The sequence below is a fragment of the Artibeus jamaicensis genome, unplaced genomic scaffold, assembly GCF_021234435.1.
Source record: "Artibeus jamaicensis isolate MK-2021 breed Jamaican fruit bat unplaced genomic scaffold, CSHL_Jam_final contig_60, whole genome shotgun sequence".
NCBI classification, from domain to species: Eukaryota; Metazoa; Chordata; class Mammalia; order Chiroptera; family Phyllostomidae; genus Artibeus; species Artibeus jamaicensis.
Genome location: NW_026521900.1, coordinates 3654822 through 3677351, shown reverse-complemented (window position 1 = coordinate 3677351; position 22530 = coordinate 3654822). Strand labels below are relative to the sequence as shown.

The 22530-nt window shown below is 36.2% G+C and overlaps 1 protein-coding gene and 1 pseudogene across 6 annotated transcripts in view; one reads left to right on the top strand and one right to left on the bottom strand.

Annotated features, from left to right (window-relative positions):
- USP9X (ubiquitin specific peptidase 9 X-linked) overlaps positions 1-22530 on the bottom strand; it is a 393159-nt gene that overhangs the window by 21836 nt on the left and 348793 nt on the right. For all 6 annotated transcript variants that reach the window (XM_037165301.2, XM_037165309.2, XM_037165292.2 and 3 more), the window contains 10 exons: positions 18499-18629; positions 18035-18313; positions 16105-16230; positions 14643-14768; positions 12994-13160; positions 6640-6748; positions 6264-6410; positions 5580-5726; positions 4805-5027; positions 2069-2289 (listed from right to left, as the gene is read on the bottom strand). In XM_037165301.2, the coding sequence (XP_037021196.2) occupies positions 2069-2289; positions 4805-5027; positions 5580-5726; positions 6264-6410; positions 6640-6748; positions 12994-13160; positions 14643-14768; positions 16105-16230; positions 18035-18313; positions 18499-18629 (1676 nt within the window). The remainder of the gene's footprint in view (positions 1-2068; positions 2290-4804; positions 5028-5579; positions 5727-6263; positions 6411-6639; positions 6749-12993; positions 13161-14642; positions 14769-16104; positions 16231-18034; positions 18314-18498; positions 18630-22530) is intronic.
- On the top strand, positions 20711-21588 carry LOC119063635 (cytochrome b-c1 complex subunit 7-like; annotated as a pseudogene).

The following is a 22530-nucleotide window of genomic DNA, read 5'->3' as shown; positions in this document are numbered from 1 at the left end:
CAAATGCCAAACAGTTAGTGAACAAATGACCTGTTATGTCTAGTTATTTCCAAAGCATTTAACTTTTAATTTGTAAATTTTAATTTATAGTAATACTGTTTATCTCCAGCATTTCATGAGGGTTGTTTTAAAGGAATAACCCTATGTATCCAACAGGTAGATAACAGATAATACAACAGTGTAGTGTAGTGATTGTGTTAGACTGAACTGGACACACAAATGCAGGCTTTGTACTTATAAGCTAGGTAACTGTGCAAGTAAGTTACTCAGCCTTCCCAAGCTTCAGTTTTCTCATATGTAAATCAAGACAGTACATTCTTCATATAGCTGTTGTGAGGTTTATATGAGGTAACTTTTGTAGAAACCCCCCCAAAACAATCCTTTGTACACATCTGATAAGAATCTAAAATGATGTAGCCACTGTGAAAGAGAACGCCTTAATAATTAAAAACAGAATCATCACATGATCCGGCAATTCCACTTCTGGGTACACACCCAAAAGAACCAAAAGAAAGGTCTCAACATGCTTAGGTTGCAGGTTTAATCCCTCATCCAGGTGATATTTCTCTTCCTTCCTCTCTAAAAGCAATGGAATAAAAATGTCCTTGGGTGAGGGGAAAAAAATAAAAGTGAATAAAAGAAATGGGATATTATCCATACAATGGGGACATCATTCAGCCTTAAAAGGGAATGAAATTGACACATACTATTGATATGGATAAACCGGGAGGACAGTATATTAAGTGGAAGAAGCCCATCACAAAAAGACAAATATGGTATGATTCCAATTATGTCAGGTAACTAGAATAGTCAAACTCAGGCAGAAAGAGACTACTGGTTGCACAATTGTGCCTGAGACCTTTATAATACAGAAACAGACTATCTCTAGTCCCTGCTCACAAAAAACTTACAGTCTAGGGAAGTAAACAAGCACATAGACAGAAACACAAAGCAAAAACCCAAACCCCCAGAGTGAAGTGGGGTGCTAAGACAACATGAAGCAGAGGGTACAGTTTATTTGAAGAAAACAAAGGTGGGAGATATCTTATTAAGTGTATCATATTCTGTCCGCCTCATTTCCTTGTTGCCAGTATAATTAGGTATCTCTAATTGTGCTTAACTCGAGATCCTAGAGAACTAGAATATGTATTTCAATTTTTACTCAGCACAGTGGTTCTTAACCAGGTATGGCTGTAAGTAGAGTCTATGAAGCTTTCCTTTTTAAAAGGTAAAGCTGCTCAGACCCCACTCACTGAATGATGTGATTCAGTAGGTCTGGGGAAGAGTTGAGGCAAGTGTATGTTTTGGAAACCCTTAAGTGATAAAGAACTCTAGAGCAAATAGTTGTGGTGACTGCAAAGAACCATTCAATATATTTACTACAATTTGAACACACTCTGGCTTCTCCAGTTCTCACCAACACTATGAACAGAAAAAAGTAAAATAAAAAAGAAATACAGGGTAGATAGAAACATGACCACGACTGAAGTTTTACAATCTTCTCTTTAAAGAGCTATGTATGCCACAGTCACGTCAACTTCTTTGCCATTGCAACCCAACTTTTCTATAACTTTATTGTGTGTTGGATGCTCAGTAGGCAGCCTAAATTTTGTCACAAACACCATGTAATGTTTAAAGTACAGAGAAATTTGTTGCCTAAGAAGGGAGAGCTAGATTCTAGGAAAAAAGTAAAAGTGTCCTAAAGTGAGCATGGATAGTAAAACTGGAATACCATACAACTTGGAACAAATTAAGAGATATGTATTAAAAATATTAAGTAGAAAAGTGGAAATATAATTTAAACTATTATTAAAAAATGAAGATCCTTATCATTATACAAACTCCAGATTAAACACTTCACAAAAAAGTTGAGTACATTAATTGTTGCTTTAAGTACATATAAAACTACAGTAAGAATTAACTCTAGTTTTTAGTCTATGCCAGGAGGTTCTAGCTTTATTATAAAGTATGTCAATAGGTCCAATGGAAGTACAACACTCAATAACAAAGAACAGTATCTGGTATCAGAACTTCTAACTCAGAAAACAAAAAGGCTAAATATATTTACCTCATTGTCTTGCTTCTCATCCCCAGACATATCATCATCTACATCGCTACCTGTGCCTTCAATGGCAAGAATACCATTCCTGATGGATGGAATCATGTAGAGTTGCTGAATCACAGAATTCATGTAACAAGTAGCACCAGCATTTTTTAGCCCCACAAATCCTTTTGGAGGGCGGGGCCCAACAGGTGGCAGATATTCCCACTCAGTAAGTGCTTCACACGCTGAAAGAAGATTAAAAGATTCTTATAGTATGAATACAACCATTTTCTCCACTTTTAACTCTAGTAAGCTAGTAATAAATTAACATTAGTAACAATCCCACCACTTTTACAGCCACCTGAAGGCCTGCTCCAAGTTTGCAGTTCAACCTCAACAAACCTAAAACACACAGGAACATGTTATCACTCTACAGATTCTTAACCTGCTACCTGCGAACCCATGTTTCTAATCTGACATTACTTCCTTTTTTTTTAAAGATTTTATTTATTTATCTTTAGAGGGGAAGGGAAGGAGAGAAATACCAATGTATGGTTGCCTCTTGTGAGTCCCCTGCTGGGAACTGGCCTGCAACCTAGGCATGTGCCCTGCCTGGGTGGGAATTGAACTGTGATTGTCTAGTTCGCAGGCCTGCGCTCAATCCACTGAGCTATACCAGCCAGGGCTGATGTTACTTCTAATGGCAGTCTCAGTAGTCTCAGGATTCCTACACACTAACTTTATTGTTAGCTTTATAGTTTAGTCATTACGAACTTTCTACACTTGTATGTCTTTACAAGTACTTTCAAAACGCATTCAGGAATAAAATGTTATATAAACACACCAACATATCACAGCTTTAATACTAACATCCTCTGGGTTCGCATCCTGGTTCTGATGCTTACCAACTCTTTCACCTTCTTTAGGTAAGACTGCATCCTTCCTAATAAATGTAGCAGTAAGAGTACACTTGCTTTACCTAAATCTACAATGTTATTTTGAGGAGCAAAACAACAGTGAATTAGAAAGTTCTGTGAAGTTGCATATCAGCATATATCTGCCCCTCTGCCTAATACAAACCTGAAAATAACAACTATCACTGTCTATGGGATGGGTAAGATACACTGTAATATACTGAACTGAAAAGTATACAGCCAATAAATGAAAATATGTAAATATTTATGTTGATAGGGTAGAATCACAGAAATATTAAGGGGAAAAAGTTCTAAAGAACATCATTGTGTACCACATGCCAATCTGTTAAAAAAAACCAAGGAAACCTTTGTATGTGGATTTTGTATACACAGAGGTGCTGGAAGGGCAGACACAAACTGACCACAATGGTTGCAGCTATACAAGGAGACCAGGAGACTGGACTGTGCAGGAAACATACTTTTTAGTACACACTTTTCATTTGGTACTTAAATTTTTTTACCATGTGAAGAAATGAGTGACCTTTCTCTTTCTGCCATTTTGGAACATGTGGAGGTGTACTGGGAATAGGACTTCAAAAATGGACAATACATCTGGAAGGTTGTGGTCCAAAACTATTTTTTGCTGGCTACTACTGGAAGAAACATGTGGCTTCTCTTCTTAAAACCGAAGGTACTTATGCTGGAGACAAAAGTGAATTCTATTTGGGCAAGAGATACACTCATATGTACAAAGCAAAGAACAAGGTTGACTCCTGGAGGCAAACAGAACAAAACCAAAAGCATCTGGGAAAAAGAAACTCATGCTCATGTGGCATCGTTCATGCCAAATTCCAGAGCAACTTTCATGCTAAATTCATTAGATGCTAAGTCCACATGATGCTGTATCCCTTGAGGGTTTAAGCTTATTAAAAACTAAATAAATGAAAGTGAGAATTTTTTTAAAAAGCAAACAAACAAAACACCTCTTGTAAGTTATAGAAAAACAAAGCAACCAAAAAAATCTCTGCCTTACTATGCATAGGTTTGATAGAAGAGCTAAAGGTCTAACCTTTAAAGCAGTTTCATCAGAATCTCCTAAAATGTTATTTAAAATGTCACTACATTCTGAAATATAACATATAAAAAATAATTTAACATGTTCTTAAAAATCTACTAGAATTGATTATATTCTTTAACTTTATAAACAGTGGTTTTTGCTTAAAAAAAAAAGACAACTTTTGTTTGATTTCTTATTTCTTCTTTTCTGGTCATTTTTTTATTGCCCTCATCTGTGTTGAACTTCAGTTCCATTTCTGTAAGATCTGGAGTCTATAGTCTATTTCACAGGCTTCATGTAAGCATTAACTGAGGATATAAAGTGCATGAAAATGTTATGCTCTCACATTCTAGTCTTTAAAACCAAATTTTTCTTGGAGCTCATAAGAAAATAACATTTAAGGGCTTCTAAGAGATGGCCTGAAAAGTTTGCAATACATGAAATTTGTGTTTTAAGTCTGGCTTTTATTTTGACTACTAATTACTCTAAGGTTTGGATTTTATTCCAGAACTAAGATAAAATTTGTTTTGCTAAATAGTTACACCACTTATAGGAAAACATTTAACAAACATTTGAGAACTTTTGCATCAAGGCTCTTTGCTTTTAATGGCCTTAAATCCATTCACTAAAAATGTGAAACTAAACTAGTTGCTGGGGAAAAAAAAAGCAGCATGAGTTGAAGATGTTTACTAAAAACAAAACAAAACAAAACAAAAACAAAACAAAACAAAACAACACCACCACCATACAGGAAAACAGTTATTAAGACATTATATTTAAAATACTTACTAGTTATTGCTGTGCCAATGTAATACATTTCAGTCAAAGAATCTACTATCTGTTTGAGATTCCTCACACAGCCAACAGCTAATGCTACAAGTAACTCAAAACCAGCATTAATGGTAGGTGGTGAACTACAGACTGGAATAGCCTGTTCAGCTGGCAGTTCTCCATTTCTCATATACTGCAGGTAAACATTGGATGCAGGGAAGATGAAATCATCAATTAATTCCTATGAGAGTTGAGAATAAAATTATATATTAGTAATGATACAGTACATATATTTTTATGTATATATACTAAAGTATATAATATGTAGCTATAAATACAAATATATCATATATACTTGTGTGTGTGTATGTATGTCTTTAAAAAAAGAAAGGTCTCCTGTAATTTTGGAAGAAAATAACATTAAATTACTTGTCAGAACTCAAGATCTCATTATATCTCAGAAAACTCACTTGGGTTTTCTAATAAATAACTATGCACTACAATTAACCACACCCCAATTCAGGTTAAAATTCTTTTAAGAACCAAGAATGAGCTGACACTAGCACTTAACAAAATTTACATATAAAGTAGGTTTATTTCTTTAATCATATGAAAACCAAACCTTATTTTGAGTATCAGTAAAATTCACTGAAATTTTCCCTTGATTTATCACATCCTATTGATAGAAGAAACTCATTAAAGAAATGAACAAGATGCAGTTTTACAAAATAGAAAAATTAAACAGTGCTTATTTACTTTACAAATACATAGTAAAATGGAAATTTTAACTTACTTTAATGAGATTAGCACCTCCCTTTTCACAACCAATATGATACTTTTTCTCAGGAGTTTGAAAGGCCAATAACTCTTTTGTTACCCCAAGGTGGCCTTCCAAGATGGTCTCTTCAACACCTGTTTCACCTGTTCTCTTAACATCATCCTGCCAAAGAAAAACATATCAAAAGCCCAACTTATGAAAAGGAGGGATGACCTATACACAAGAGAGGGCTGAACAGACATGAAGAAATTCCCCCAAACCTTTCTGCTCTAAGCAATTTCTCTTCAGAACTTTCTAGAAGTAGGCTTTATGAATTTAAAGCTAATAGGTATGAATCTCTTCAGAAATATTCCCTTATGCTTTTAAGTATCAAGAATTAAATTAAGTGCCAGCATATTAGACGCATCAAGAATACATTTCAAAAGAAAAAAAATACTAAAAGGGCCCAAAATTCTAAAATGAAAGAAGTGGAAAATCAGTATTCCAAGGCTCAAGCACAACGAAGCATTTTACAGAAGAACTAGTAATGCACTCATCCTGCTATTCATGAATTACTAGTATCCATCAATGCAGAGTATATTTTTTAATTCTTTTTATTACTCTGGTGTTTTTCATTTACCCAAAATGCTCAAAATTATAAACTATTAATAAATTACACCATTTATTAATATGGTAAACACTGTATTAAATGCAACTCACCCTAATTCTTTTAAGCCAATCAATTTCATTATTGAGAAGAACTTCAGCATTGGGTATATTAATATTACTATTGTAAGCGTAATTAAGAAGGTGCCTTAAAAGAGTGAAGTAGTCGCCTGAATGTTTAGCTCTCTCTCTGGCTGTGCTCTGAAACAATAAAGTAGAAAAATACAAATTTACATGTCCATGCTTAGAATCCAGTTTTAAAAACTCAAAGTTAACTATATTATTAAAATAGTATGGAAATTAACGATATTTTATTAATTAAATTACAGATAGACTGCTCCAACTTTAATATAATCTAAAAGAACAAATTCCTGAATGTCCATTTTTTAAAGAACAAATTGCATTGATAAGCATTTAAAAAAAGTCTCACCCCCAAAACGGTAAAGAGCAGAGTAATGAAGAATAGCAGAGGCCTGTGTCCCATGCAACATCTGGTGCACATTAAAAAGAACTGCTCCTGTGCCACCTGGCGAACAGTTCTGAAATAAAAATGTATCACATTTAATATATTATTTTCATGAAGAAAAAACAGGTTACAATGCTGGTCTATCTTGCGGGGCAGCGAGGGGGGGTTAAAAGGGTAATTAAAAAATAAAAACACAAGTACACAAGGTTAATTAATACCCCTTAAGCCAGCAACACAGATGAATTTCGGCTGTGTGTAAAAAAAAACTACAACGTCGAATTGTCACTGATGAGTTTGAGAGACAAACCCTAAACATCCCTTTTTTTGAGAAGAAAAGACATACTCTCTTCAGATACAAGATGTTGAACTTCAGGCCAAGATGGAGGCATAGATGGAAACACTATACCTCCTCGCACAACCAAGTTTAAAGACAACAAAGTTTTAGTAACAAAAATGCAACCAAAACACAGAAAATTGAACTGTATGGAAGTCCAACAATAACGAACCATTCAGCCAGACTGGTAAAAGGGGTGGAGTCAGCAGCTGGCGGAGCCAGGTTGTGCAGGAAAAAGGGGTGGACCTACAGGCGCGTGGGCAGCAGTTGACAGATCCCAGGTGTGGAGAGGCAATAGGCAGACCCAGTGAGGGTGCAAGGCAGCTGGATGACCACGGTCACACAGACTGAAATCTGAGAGAGCGTGGAACAAGCACCACTGCCCCTCTCTGACACTGCCCCCAACATACTGTATCACAACCAACGACCTGGGTTGCCCTGCCCTGGTGAACACCTAGGGCTCTGCCCCTCCTGCGTAACAGGCAGGAACAGATGAAAACATTATGGCTCAAGGAGAACTCAAAGCCCCAGAGCCCATAACTCTAAGTGACCAAGAAACAGCCAAGTTATCAGATGCACAGTTCAAAAACACTGGTGATCAGGATGCTCACAGAACTGGTCGATTTTAGTCACAAATTAGAGGAACAAATGAAGGCTACACTAAGTGAAATGAAGGGAAATGCACAGGAAACCAATAGTGATGGGAAGAAAATTGGGACTCAAAATCAATGGAGTGGACCAGAAGGGAGAAAAAAATGACCAAACAGAAAAGAATGAAGAAACAAGAATTCAGAAAAATGAGGAGAGGCTTAGGAACCTCCAGGACATCTTTAAACGTTCCAATATCTGAATTATAGGGATACCAGAAGGGGAAGAAGAAGAGCAACAAGTGGAAAACTTACTTGAACAAATAATAAAGGAGAATTTCCCCAATCTGGCAAAGGAAATGGACTTCCAGGAAATCCAGGAAGCTCAGAGAGTCCCAAAGAAGTTGGACCCAAGGAGGAACACACCAAGGCACATCATAATTACATTAACCAAGATTAAAATGAAGGAGAGAATTCTAGAAGCAGCAAGAGATAAGGGAACTGTCACCTACAAAGGAGTTCCCATCAGACTGTCAGCTGATTTCTCAAGAGACCTTACAGGCAAGAAGGGGCTGGAAAGAGGTATTCCAAGTCATCAAATCCAAAGACCTACAACCAAGATTGCTCTATCCAGCAAAGCTTTCATTTAGAATGGAAGGGCAGATAATGTGCTTCTCAGATAAGATCAAGTTCAAGGAGTTCATCATCACCAAGCCCTTATTATATGAAATGTTAAAGGGACTTACCTAAGAAAAAGAAGATAAAAAAGATGAACAGTGAAAGGACAGCCAACTCACAGCTATTAACAACCACACCTAAGACAAAAGCAAACTAAGAGGACAGCTAGATCAGGAGTGGAACCACAGAAATGGAGATCACATGGAGGGTTAGCAACAGGGTAGTGGGAGGAGGAGAGCGGGGGACAAGGTACAGAGAATAAGTAGCAAAGATGGTAGGTAAAAAATAGATAGGGGGAGGGCAAGAATAGTATGGGAAATGTAAAAGCTAAAGAACTTAAGATACATGGACATGAACTAAAGGGGGGGGGAATGTGGGTGGGAGAGGGTGTGCAGGGTGGAAGGAAATGAAGGGGGGGAAATGGGACAACTGTAATAGCATAATCAATAAAACATTTTTTAAAAAACATGCTCCACAGTGAGCCTTCCACAGAATTTTATTCAACTGTGCTCTGGAGCAAACCCTGTAGGAATTCTGTTGCAATTACAATAAGGATACTGCTGTAGATGTCCTTTATTATTGGTAGTTCCCAAAGTGTGGTCCCCAAATCAGTAGCTTCTGGGACTTGTTAGAAATACAAATTTCTCAGGTCCCTTCCCAGACCTGCTGAATAAGAAATACTGGAGGTGTAACCCAGCAACCTAAAATTCAACAAATCCTGCAGGTGATTCTAATGTGTGCTAAATATTGAGAACCACTGTACTATATTATATTCTATGATGACCTACGAGAAAAACTTGTTTCTGGTTTCATTACTGAGAATTTTACCCTATCATTATGGATTAAAAAAATTTACATAGATCTCTCTCTAGAATAAATGCTCCCAGAGGGTAGAGACATCATTTATTTAGTCTCCTAGAATAGTGCCTGGTATATAGTAGGTGCTAAAACCCACTTCCTAAATGTATACAAGGCGGTGCTCTGCCTCCATTAGAAAGTATGCTCTTTCACAAGGCCTTGCTTTCTTGATGAGTTTCTGGTACCCAGAACAATCTATGACATATGAATCTGCTAACTAAGCATGTGTGTACCTTACAGACAGACTACATTTTGTGGATAACCATCGTATTTCTGTGTTTGTGCTAGCTGACAGAAAACTTAGAATCAAATTTGTAGTTCACTATGAAGAACTTGGCAGCATAGGTTCTGAGTACTAACCGGTCTCCTGGATGTTTTTAGGTTTCTGAAACCCACGCATGGTAAAATTAATCAGAGGGATTTTAGAAACTCCGTGAGTTGAGTTTGGCAGAACCCATGTTAATTCAAGTCAGGAATACCAATTTTCTGGGAGAAGGTCTGTAACTTTTATCAGGGCTTCAAAAGTATGCCAATCATGTTGTCTTAGTTTATTTTTTTAAAAAGTTATGTTGCCTAAATAGAGTAGAGGAAGGGGTCTATAAAGTTGGGGCCTCTCAGTTCCTAATGAAACCTCCTTCACACTTCTGTAATGCTTCAAAAGAAACCTGTTTATCAATAAACTGTTACATCTTCACAACATGATCAAAATCTGATCATTTCTCACCATTTCTACACTTCCAGTCCCTGTCATATTTTATTTGAATTAATGAAAAAGTCTAACTCTTTTCCTGTTACTATATTTTCTTTAACATATCTGGCATGTTCCTATCTCAGGACATTTACATCTCTTGTTCCTGTGCTTAAAACGCACCTTGCCTATTATCCACACGGACCACTCACTACCTTACTGTCTCAGAGCTGATTAGTGGTCACCTTTTTGGGAGGCCTTTTTTGACTATCCTATACAGGCATACCTCAAAGGAATTATGGGTTTAGTTCTAGACCACCACAATAAAGCAGGTCATAATATTTTTGCTGGTGGAGGATCTTGCCTTCCATTTGTAAAAAACATCTGTTAAGTGCAATAAAGCAATGTACAATGACATGAGGCATGTCTGTACAAAACTGAACTCCATGACTTATCCCTTTCCTTGTTTTATTTCTCTCTGTAGCATTTATTACTACTTAACATACTGTATTTTCCCCACATGTCTTCCCTTTCCATTCCCTATTCTCTTTAGTATATAGACTCCAAGAATGCATTTTGTCTGTTTTGTTTATTGCTATTCTAGTAGCTAGAATAGTGAGTGGTTCATAAAAGGTACTTGTTGATAAATTATTTACCAATGAGACTAAATGCCGTATCAAAATTTAACACTACTTAGACCTCAGCATCTAAGGCCTTCTATAAAGTGACTCCTACTAATCTCCTTTACAGTATATTATCCTACTGCTCCTCTTCGACACATGAAACCAGACTTCTCAGCTCTGCCCTGAAAGCACTATGCCAGGAGTGGCAAACTCAGATGCCTCCATGAATTAGAGACATGTGTAACATTAAGGAGTTAATAAGGCAGCGTATAAAACAAGAGGTGCTGAAGAGTGCTGGAAAAAACACATTACCTAAAGGAAATTAAATGCAATCCCAAGTGATTACAAGAAAATAAGATCAGTGTTATGATGTGGAAGCAAACCTTATCTAATGGGAATAGAGGTCTGGGAAACCTGATCTTAGGTACAGAGAAAACTCAGTATAAAATGTGGCACTGAAGTTGAAATTTATGAGTAAGCAGAAGGGCCAAATTGTGGAGTACTTATAAACCAAATGTAAATGTTCAGACTAAATTAAAAGGCAGTGGGAAGGTATGGAAAGATTTTAAGCAAGAAAACCAGACAATCATATTTTGCAATGGCTACTACATCTACAGTGTGGTTGACAGATTATAGAGTAACACCTTAGTGGAGCAACACTGGGTGTAGAAAGATTAAGGATATCGCAGTTGTCCAGGCAATGAATGCTGGTTTTAATAAAGGGCAGAAACAATATGGAGAGGAAAAAAATATACGAAGTCAAAAGATACAGGAAGTAAAAACAACAGGGAGTGATGGTGAAAGGGAGAACCCTGCCAATGCCTGCCCAGCTTCCATTTTTATACACATATACATTTTACCCAAACAGCTCACAGAATACACACACACACACACACACACACACACACACACACACACACACACACATCTCACACAGAAAGAGAAACATCAATGTCTGGTTGCCTCTCATGTGGCCCCTACTGGGGACCTGGCCTGCAACCCAGGCATGCGCCCTGACTGGGAATGGAACTCTTGACACTTTGGTTCGCAGCCCGAGCTCAATCCACTCAGCTACACCAGCCAGGGAAGTCTTAACACACCCTTCACTTTCACTCCTTCCAAGTAAAAGTAACTGATTCCTCTTCCCATTCCCAAGTACTACTTTGCTTTTTATGATACTAATTTCTGTACCAGTGTTCACTGAGGGCAACTATCTTATTTGACTTTGAACTCATTGCCAAACACATAGTAGGGACCTACATAATTTGCTGGTGGATTAAAACTACAGAGAGGCAAACTATGTAGCAGAAATAAGTTGAAACTCTAGAGAATCCTGTCACTTAAGTTTAGTTTTAGCTCCTCCATCAGCAAAGTCTACTTCTGAATTGTTGTACAAATAATGTTCAGATCGAGCTTGCTGCCTAATTCTTACAAACTGGAAATAAAGGATTTTGAACCTGCAATAGGTACTTAGCTACTTATAAAATGGAAACTGCAGAGCAGGGTGACAGTACTACAGAAAAAAAATTGCTATCTCCAGCTTTGACTTCACAAAAACTTTCCTCCCTCCACCCAAGGAATGATTGAATGGGACTAGACTTAACCTATTTATCTTTAACGGAGTTGGTTCAAGGATGATTAAAGTCTTTCCAAAAAGAAAGCAAGCTCAACCGTATTTGGGGGAAAGGGGACTCCTGTCAAAGGACTTTCTGAATAGGCTGAACTAGATGTCTTCGAGAACATTACACCAAGGAACTTCTTAAAGAGCAGTCCATTCCACTTGACCTTCTCTAACACTTTATACACAGTATCCTACTCCATTAAATCATGTACACATTAGAAAAAACAAAAAAGCTTTATCACTAGGCTTCATTTCATTTCAGCAAACTGCTTATTCTGACTTTATAGTAACTTTCCATCAGTTAACTTCTGTCATTGTTGAATGGCATGTGACAGAATAAATAAATATCCTGTGTCTTTTCACAAAATGTATCTAAGACAGATTAATTATATATAATATGGTCAGATTGAGAAAAGGTGGAAACCAACAATTTCTACAAATCCAACTGACTCACACAAAAAGCACAAAACATCACTGATTAAATGCTCTTCAAATGCAAACAAGAACTTTGTAGTCTTTATTCTCAGTGTAAAACACAAAACTTCTTACCACAAACCTGCCTTGTGATTTTCATAGCAAATTAAATGCTCCCGCATGCACCCCCTCGTAGCTAGGTATTCAAGATAGAAGTCTAATGTACCATTTAATTTTTGTAAACCAGATTTTTAAATTCAGCTAATGTATACCTCTTACGTAAAACTAAATTCTGATATTACAGAAAAATTAATTTCACTTTGAGAATGTTGGCATTTTGCAAAGACTAAACCCAAACAAATCTAGGTCAAAGCAAAACAAGGTTAAATAAAATTTTTCTAAATATTAGCATGCTACAGAGACAATAAATATTTCTGGGATAAATTTTACCAGCATAAATTATTTCTGCTTACAAAAATGAGATAAAGGTTCTTACAATTAAAAAAGATACTCACTTGCTGTGACAGTGCAATAGTAAGTCAATAATGAAAGTCTGCCAAGCCTTTTCTTTACTAAGAGCATCTAAGGCTGTTGGAATCAAGGCAAAACATAGGGTCATCACTTCCAATGCTTCACAGCAAACCTGTTCATCTTCCAAGTCCAGCTCATTGCCTGCATTGGACTGTAAAATGATAGGGACAAATTATCTAAAAATGCATTTAAGAAAAAGTTCATACAACTTCCAGCTAGTGCTTAAAACTTACCTACTGAAACAATTTGGCCTCAGCCTCTTTTATCTGCAACTCTTGAGGACCCTTGGAATAGTACGGAAGTGACTATAAGAGACAATGAAGTCTAATTCTAGTATTTTGCTACTTCCCAAGGAGAGCTGAAGGAGTACACTGACCATATCACCATGGGTTTCTTTCTCCTTTAGGTTCCTAGAGACCTTCTGATTTGTGTGCTTCTTCACCAACAATCATTCCTTTCTCAAGAGCCACTCTGGCACTGCAGTTAGGTACTTCTAACTAGTTCCATCATGTTGCTTACCTATAGTGCCATTTTATTCAAAATCAATTGTTTTAGACAATTGTTAAAAAAGGTTTTGAACATTTTACAACCTAAAATATGCTTGGGTAGGTAGTTAATAAATTCTAATCTGACTTTATAAAAAATTAATAATTACAGCATCTGTCTGGAAAAGAACAAGCATTCATACATTATATGAATGAATATCCAGCACTGTATTAGACAGATACTATAAGATATCAACATACATCATAGGCAAATCAGGGTTATGCTGGCCACAAAAGGGAAGCTCTACAGAGCCAGAGAACTTCCTATAATTTAGTTTCCTCTTCTAAATATACAGAAGTGGCTATCAGGGACAGGTACAAATGACAGGAAAAAAAAAATCAAAGAGTCAAACACACCCTCTCTCTTCTGTAAATAATTTATTTAACCTAATGGAGGGTTGAGGATGATACCCAATTTGCTGACATTCTTTCAACTTCTAACCACTTTAAGAGCATAAAAGTACTTAAATGCAGTAACACAATTGACAGCTACCTAAACCCAAATTTACACAGGACAGAAAGGAGATGAAAGAAGAGGGAATAGAAACAATCAAACCCAGTATGAGACAATTATATCTGACCCCAATTTAAAGTAGAAAAAATAGCTTTTTATTAAAAAAATAAAAAGTCATATACAGCAGGATTCTGAAGCCCTTTTATCCCCCCCACCTTTTAATGCCACCCTAGGATATGTTTATTGATTTTAGAGAAACTCTGAGGAGGGGAAGATAGAGGAAGAAAAAGGGAAGAAGAGAGAAGAAAGGGAGAGAAACACTGATTCGGATTGCCTTCTGTATTACCTTGAAGGACAGAACCAGCAACCTAGGTTATATGCCCTGACCAGGGATTGAATCTGCAACCTTTTTTGGTGTACAGAATGATATTCTGAGCAACTGAGCCACCTGGCCAGGGCTATAGAATTTTATTTTCAAAGTAAAATTATTCTCACCTTAACTATAGCTACCAGTTAATTTTCAACCTACTGAGATGCAACTGACTGGCTTTTAAAGATAGCAAGACATAATTAAGCCTCATGCACTATTAAATGACATTTATTTAAAAGAAATATATTTCTGTGTAATTCTTACCTTCTCATAAATTTTAGTGATTTCTTCATTTGGGCTAAACACTAGTTGTAATGCCCCACATCCTGATGCCCAGATAATTTTTTGTATAGCTCTAATCACACAAATATCAGGCATATATCGTGAAGCCTGCAAGACAACGAGTAATTACAACTATTTTTTTAATTTAATTAATTTTATTTAGTTATTTTTCAAGTACAGTTTTTTGTCTATTTTTCCCATCCCAGCCTCTCCTGCCCCTTGCTCCCCACCTCCCTCCCATTTCCACCCCCCTTAGTTCTCGTCCCTGTGTCCTTCCTATTTGTTCCTCCGTAATTACAACTATTGAAAGAGTATTTAGAGTGGCATAAACACTAAAAAAGAAGAAATGTTTTTTCCTTGTAAAGGAGTAGGAATGGAATGAAGCAGTAGAATTGTCTTTAGGTTTCCACGTTGCCTTTGTCCCAGGTTTTTGTGTAATAGCAACACCATAAAGTATATACTCCAAGTTATTATCTGGCCTTATACCGCTTTCAGAAGAATCTTTATTTTTTTTTAAGATTTTATTTATTTATCTTTAGAGGGGAAGAGAAGGAGAGAGGGAGCAAAATTTCAATGTATGGTTGCCTCTTGTGAGTCCCCCACTGGGAACTGGCCTGCAACCCAGGCATGTGCCCTGACTGGGAATCAAACCACGATCATCTGGTTCACAGGCCTGCACTCAATCCACTGAGCTACACCAGGGCTCAGAAGAATCTTAAGAAGACTACAATGGTGATCTAATCATTCCACTCCTAGTTTTTTTTACCCAAGATAAAAACCTGTGTCCACACAAACAGGTGCACAAAGTGTTCACAGTAGTTTAATCACAACCAAAAAAGGGAAACAATCCAAATGTCCTTTCCCAAGTATATGGATAAACACAATGTGAAATACTCATCATGGGACACTACTCAGTAATAAAATGGAATAAACTAATGATGCACACAGCACAGACAATTTTCAGTCATTATTCTGAGTGAAAGCCAGACATGAAAGAACACACAGTACACAATTCCACCTGAAATGTGAAAACTAGTATATAGTAATAAAAAAAATCAGTCATCACCTGTGGCCAGGGGTAGAGAGGAAGAATAAACTGCTAAGGGCACAAAGAAAGTGTGATAGAAATGTTCTGTGTCTTGATTGTGAAGGAGGTTTCATACATATGTGCATTTGCCAAAAGTCATTGAATTATATACTTGAAAAGCATGCTGTTTACTGTACATAGAGATGATTAAAACCAGAAAGTACTAACAGTATTAGATAAAATTCATGTTAATAAGGGAACTTTATGTACACTGAAACAATCATTAAAGTGAGTGGGTATAGGAAAATTAAGCCCTAAATTGTGACAAGGTTTATTTCTAAATTAACAGAGGATCGAAAGTAGAAAAAAAAAACAAACCTTCTAGTATTTCAGAGCTTTAAAACTTTTAATACTCACCTCATCAGATATTTGCTGAGCAAGACGAATTGACACATTTCTAAGCATGCATTCAGATGATGGATTAGGAATGCTCTGAAGGGCACTTTGTAGCACCACTGCTTGATCATGAGTAACTTGGCTGACCTGAAAAAAAGATAACCATTTAACTTGGAGTAAATAATTTATACATAACCAGACCCAACCATTTGCTCTCCATCTATCACCACTCCCTCAGGATTACCTCCCTTCCATATATATACTGTAGAAGCTGTGGAAACTCACGTAAAAAGTACTTCACATTTCCAATAGTGGGGGGGCTTCCTCCTGTGCATCCCTGTAAATCCCCCATTCTACATCAGTCCAACTCATTGTTTCTACTCTGGGCTCAGCATAACTAATAAGGGTAAACAATAAACTGAACCAGCAGGTTTCAACCCTATCTAGAGACTTAGTAAAGTATTCTACTTATTTTACATGCATGTACCTGGGTAGATCCAGCTTCCACTCACCAGGGTTATCAAATATTTTTTGAAAATTAATAAATATCAGTAATAAAAGTACAAATGTAAGAAAGGTAACTGTTTTACTTTGTAATCAAGTTTTAAAAAAGATTTATTTATTTTCAGAGAGAAAGGAAGGAAGGGAGAAAAAGAGGGGAGAGAAAAATCAATGTGTGTTTCTCATGTGGCCCCAACTGGGGACCTGGCTCTCAACTCAGGCATGTGCCCTAACTGGGAATGGAACTGGCAACCTTTCAGTTGGTAGGCCCGCACTCAATCCACTGTGCCAAACTAGCCATGGCTTATAAGTGAGTTTTTAAATCCCTAAGAATGGTGATTGCTGGGGGTGAGGGGTTATAAGGGGACTAAAAGATGATGTTAAAAAAAAACAATAAAAAATGAATAAATATTGGAAAAAATCTAAGAAGAAAGTATGCAATTGTTTCTGTGCACCTCATTAAGAACCTGTGCCAGGGATCACGATAAGAATGTGTTTTATCTGAATAAGAACCACTAATTACAAAACAATATATGACTTAGGCCATGTAAGACTAATGTTATAAATTTCTAAAATACACAGTTGTTTTATTTAACTACCCCCTACCACTTTCTATCTCTTCCCTACCACCCCAGGATTATTTTGAAGCAAATCCTTGATATGTAAAGCAAGTACTTTTAAAAAAGGGGGTGAGGTAAAGAATATTCCTTTTAAATGTAAGCACAGTATTATTATCACACCTAAAATAATTATGAATACCATTATCTCAATTATATGTGACATTATATAACATATCTAATCAACAAACATGCCAACCTCCCTGATTAAAACCTAAGCCATTTCTAAAAAAGAGTATCTATATTCCTAAGCTTTTATCTTTCATCAATAACTTAGTAAACCATCACTTACGATGCACGTTAACTCGAATTTTACTCAAAATTTAAGTCATAGTTAGACTTCTAATTAAATAGGTGTTAAATCCTGGCATGTCTTGAGAACTTTTGGTGGATCAAGGATGTTACGAAGGCCAAGAAAGACACTGAGTAAGCTCAGAACTGGAAGTTAAGACTGTTAAGACGACAACAGGTTAAACTGATTACATCTTTTTTTATTACCACCTGTGTCTTTGACATTATGCCAAATACCAGTTAATAAGTGATTTATATGGATACTTTGTTAGGTTTAAAATAACTAAAACTGAAACATGATTTAAGGGGCACAAAGAAGTATCTTCTCAAGCAAGACTATAGTCAGTGAAAAGCATTTTTACTTTTAATACAATTTAATAGAAGAAAACTCCTAAAGTAAATCATTGCTGGAAAGGAACCTGAAACAGTTTAACTTTGAAATTTATGCTTAAGAGATGCCGAAAAGTTAAACTTTAAAATTACCATCTATTATTATTATTATTATTATTATTATTAAAAGATTTTTAAAAAGTCTGTATTACCGATGTCATAGGACTGCCGCCTTCTACACCCGGCTGAAAAGCTTCTGCCACAGCTCGAACATGACCATAGCCAATGGCAGTTAGCAACAGTTTGGCTATTTTAAGAGCATTGAGGTAGGCACCCCTTCGAGTTTCCATATCCGCATTTGGTAGGAAGTTATTTCTAGTTAGCATACTCAGGACGAGGGGTAGGCCACCACTTTTCAAGAAGTGAAATTGAAAATCAGAGGAATCATCAGCCAGAGGTGCACCAGCAGGCATTAACAAGGCATAGACTACCTGGAAAAAAGGGAGGAGGACTGTGTTAAAAGGTTTTTTAAAGAAAACTATTTCCCCCTTTACCACTGCTAAAAAATTATTTTAACCACTTCAAAGATATTTCATTATAATGTTATGTTCTCCACATTATCTTAAAAAGGTCTAATTAAAAGAACATGGAATAAATTAAAAAGGAAAAAACAAACCTCTGTTAGGTATAGCACTTGTGAAGCTGAAGGACCAAAGAAAAGCGAGTCAAGAGATGGACTAAGGCTGCTTTCTCCAAGTTTGGCATGGTCTAAACAAATAGCTCTCAATTTTTCTATTGTTGTGCTATCTGTGAGAAGAAAAAAAGAGGCAGTGTAAGATGACACATTATTTGTGCATTCATAATATTTCACATTTGATATTTTAAAGACCTTTTTATTATGAAATAATACTTCAGTTGAGTTATAGGTTCAAACTCCACAAGACATAACCCAATCTGGATTGATTAAAATACAAATGAACAAACCAGGGCTCTTTAATCAGCCAACCCAAACACAAAGGAAGAGTCTATTTACTCAGACTTCAACTCCACACTCCCTCCCCACCCTCCGGCCACTGGAGACTGAAAAAATGCAATATACTTCAAAAGGAAGCAGTTCTTATAGAAAATAATGAACAGGGGAAAATGACAAGCTCTTCCCTTCAATTTCTCTATTGTTAGACTGCATGACCCTATGCATTCACTGGTTTGTTTTACTGATTTAGTAGTATCCTAGAAATTGAACCTTAAAAAGGGGATGGAGGCAGGGATCATGCCTAATGCTTACCTCAAAGTAAGCAGAGCTTTAATTTTTTGATCATATTAAATAATAAGTTTATCTAAATCACAGTGTAGAGATACCAAAGGAGAGGGTCCCCAGAATACAATTGTAAGCATTAGCTACCACTAAGATTTAAGAAGTGAATGAACTTTTAGAAAGCACTTTGATAATAGAATTATTTCCAACATAAATACCCTATGATCAAAACCTCACTTAATAAGACTTTTTTTAAGCAAAAGCTCTTTTCAAAGAATAAAGATAATGAAAAATTATTATAACTTGAATAGGCTAATTTTTACAGGCCTAGAATCAGCCTGGAAATGTTTTCAAAGAAATCTTCAATTTGTGTAAAATTGTTAGTTTTTCCTACTCTGAAGAAACACTGACACATAACTAAATGAAATAATTAAGTTATCCCTGGTATCAATTTTAATCGATGATTAAAATGACACTGTTATTTTACCAGTATAATCTCTATTACTAGCATTTAGGTTTTTTCCCCCAAAACATTTTTTACACTAAAAATCCCACCAGTCAAATATCTGCAATTATTTCATCAAGAAAAAAATACTACATACAGAAAGAACAGCAAGGTCTAAGACCTCTCATATACATACCCAAATTACTCTCTAAAAACAAACCAATTCATATGATATCTAAGAATGTCAAGGTTGGTTAAAAAATATGCTGAGCTAAGGATGGAAGCAAAACAGAATAGGAGAAAAAAGGAACAAGAGCTCTAAGAAAAGGTAGCTGTGAATTCTAAGCAAATCACTCATAACCTTGTTACCCAGATGCAGTTAGGATTTTAGGTTTTATTAAAGACACCTTAAGTCCAGTCAATTATATGATTATAGCAACATATTATTAAAAGTATAGAAAAGAGCCCTGGTTGGTGTGCCTCAGTGGATTAAGCACCAGTCTGTGGACTGAAAGGTTGCCAGCTTGATTCCCAGTCAGGGCACATGCCTGAGTTGTGAGCCAGGTCCCCAGTTGGGAACATGGGAGATGCAACCACACACTGATGTTTCTTTCCCTCTCTTTCTCCCTTCCTTCCTTCCCTGCTCTCTCAAAATAAATAAATAAAATCTTAAAAAATATATAGAAAACAATCTGCAGCAACACACAGGTTAACAGTACAAACTTTGGAGCCCAACCTCATACTTTTGAATACTAGAACTGCTGTTTAAGCTGTGCGTCCCTGGTCAAGTAACTAAATCTTTCTGTACCATAGCTTCCCCATCTTTAAAACACAGATGAAAATAGTAATTCCCTCATCAAGATGTTGTGAGGTTTAAATGAGTTAACAAGTGGGAAGTACTTATAAGAGACTTTAGAATATTTTAAGATATTAGTCGGAATTCCTAGGGAAAAAGCAGCTCTGGCTTAAGAGGTAGTAAAGCAGTATACATTTAAACTACACAGTGTCATGCAAAACTCTGTTTTCCTGATGCATGTAAGTAAGGAAAGGTCACAGAAACTCTTGAGTACAGTCTAGATTACAAGAGATTAAATGACCTACAGAGAAGAATGTAGAAATTCTAAGTTTAGCAGCAAATCATAGCAGCAAATCATAATGAAGGCACTTGACTTCACCTAAAGATTCAGAATGAAAGGAGGTGAAGGCAATGACTAGGAAAAAAAGCTACGAATCCCATCTTGGTTTTCCTCCCTTTAAAAATATACGCACATGTGCACATACACTAAATGATTACCCAATGTTTCACAGCTAGAAATAATTTATAAAAATTTCCTTTTCTTAGAGCCCCTGCTTCCCTTCTTAAAGTGTGAGTGTGTATGTGTGTAGCAACCACAGTGACAGAGTAAATTAACATTTATTAAATAATGATTAAATACCAGTTACTAGACTAGGGATTTTCCATATATCAAATAGTTTTTATTAGCCCAGTTTTACAGATCAGGATTTTAAGTCAAGTCTATTTGAGTTCACAGTCTCTAATTTAACTACTGTACTACAATTATTACTGGCCTTTTCAAAGTTAGCTACTTCAAATATAGGCACTAATCTTTGATTATATAAAACATGAAAAAAAGTACCCTCAAGTTTTCCACTTGGAGCTCCCTGGCAAGAGCTCATTGTCGCCATCTGGTGGCACTATGCTCAAATCACAAGATCAGGGATTCTGGAGTCTTGGGTCAAAGTGGCAAACAGGCCTGCTGCTGTTACAGCATGAAGCTGGTGGCTAGAGGGTGTTCAAATATGGTATTACAATGCTGCACGATTCTGTAAACCAGGGTTAATGTGAGACCATACAAGACATGTGGATGATGATGTAAAAGAAACCATAAGAAGGCTTCCTGAGAACCTGTAATAATGACAGGGTGTTTCACATTGAGAGCATTGGACCTGTCCATGAAGCAGATCTTGACTAGTAGAAAAACGAGGATAATTTCTACCTTGAACCATATGTGAAAGAGGTTATTCCACAAGGGAAAAAAAACAGAGAAGAATGGGCAAATAAATAATCATGTAATCAAAATCTGTGGATGCATCTGCCCTCAGTATTTTAATGATGATGGTTAAAATGGAAATGTACAATGTAGAACCATCTGGGTTGCAAATATATTACTTTAAATAAATATCTATTATAACTTAAAAACAGATCAGGGATTCTGAGAATTTGTTTTAAAAAGTTGTAAAGGTTGCTTTATCTACACATAAAGCAACAACTGTTACTCAATACTTAGTAAATAAAAAATACAAATACTAAACAATATAACAGAAGGGTTAAGGGAGGATTAAGTCATGGAGAGAAGGCTGTTAAGAATCTAATATTTGAGCTGATTATGAATGATCCTATAGGAATCAGGAAACAAAATGAGAAAGGTCAACATGGTGTTTACTTTACAAAAAGGAGATAATGGAAGCACAAGACAGTTTAAAAAATTATCTGGGCCAATTCTTGAACTGTATTATCAGCGATGTATCTACAAACCCACTAAAAATTGAATAACTAGAAAATATATAAACTGAATAGGACATACAAAGAGGAGATGAAGAAGGAACACTAGAAAAATGTTAGTGAATTATTGAAGGTGCAGAGGGGATGGAAGATAGCTGGCTTAGCTGAACCAAAAAGTGTTTGTGGAATAAAAGGGAGGGGAAGAAGTTCCTACAAAGTCAGCACCCCACAGATTCCTAAATAAGCTAAAATTGGCAAAGTAGTGTCAAAGTGATGAAAGTCAAAGACAGAATGAGGAACTATTCCAGAAAAAACTGAATGAGAGATGTCAACTATATTCTTAAATTTATTTATTTAATTGTTGTTCAAGTACAGTTTTCTGTCTTTTACTCCCATTCCAGCCCACCCCCCAGTGCTCCCCACCTCCCTCCCACTTCTACCCCCTTAGTTGTTGTCCATGTGTCCTTTATTCTAGTTCCTGTAAATCCTTCCCTTTTCCTCTGAA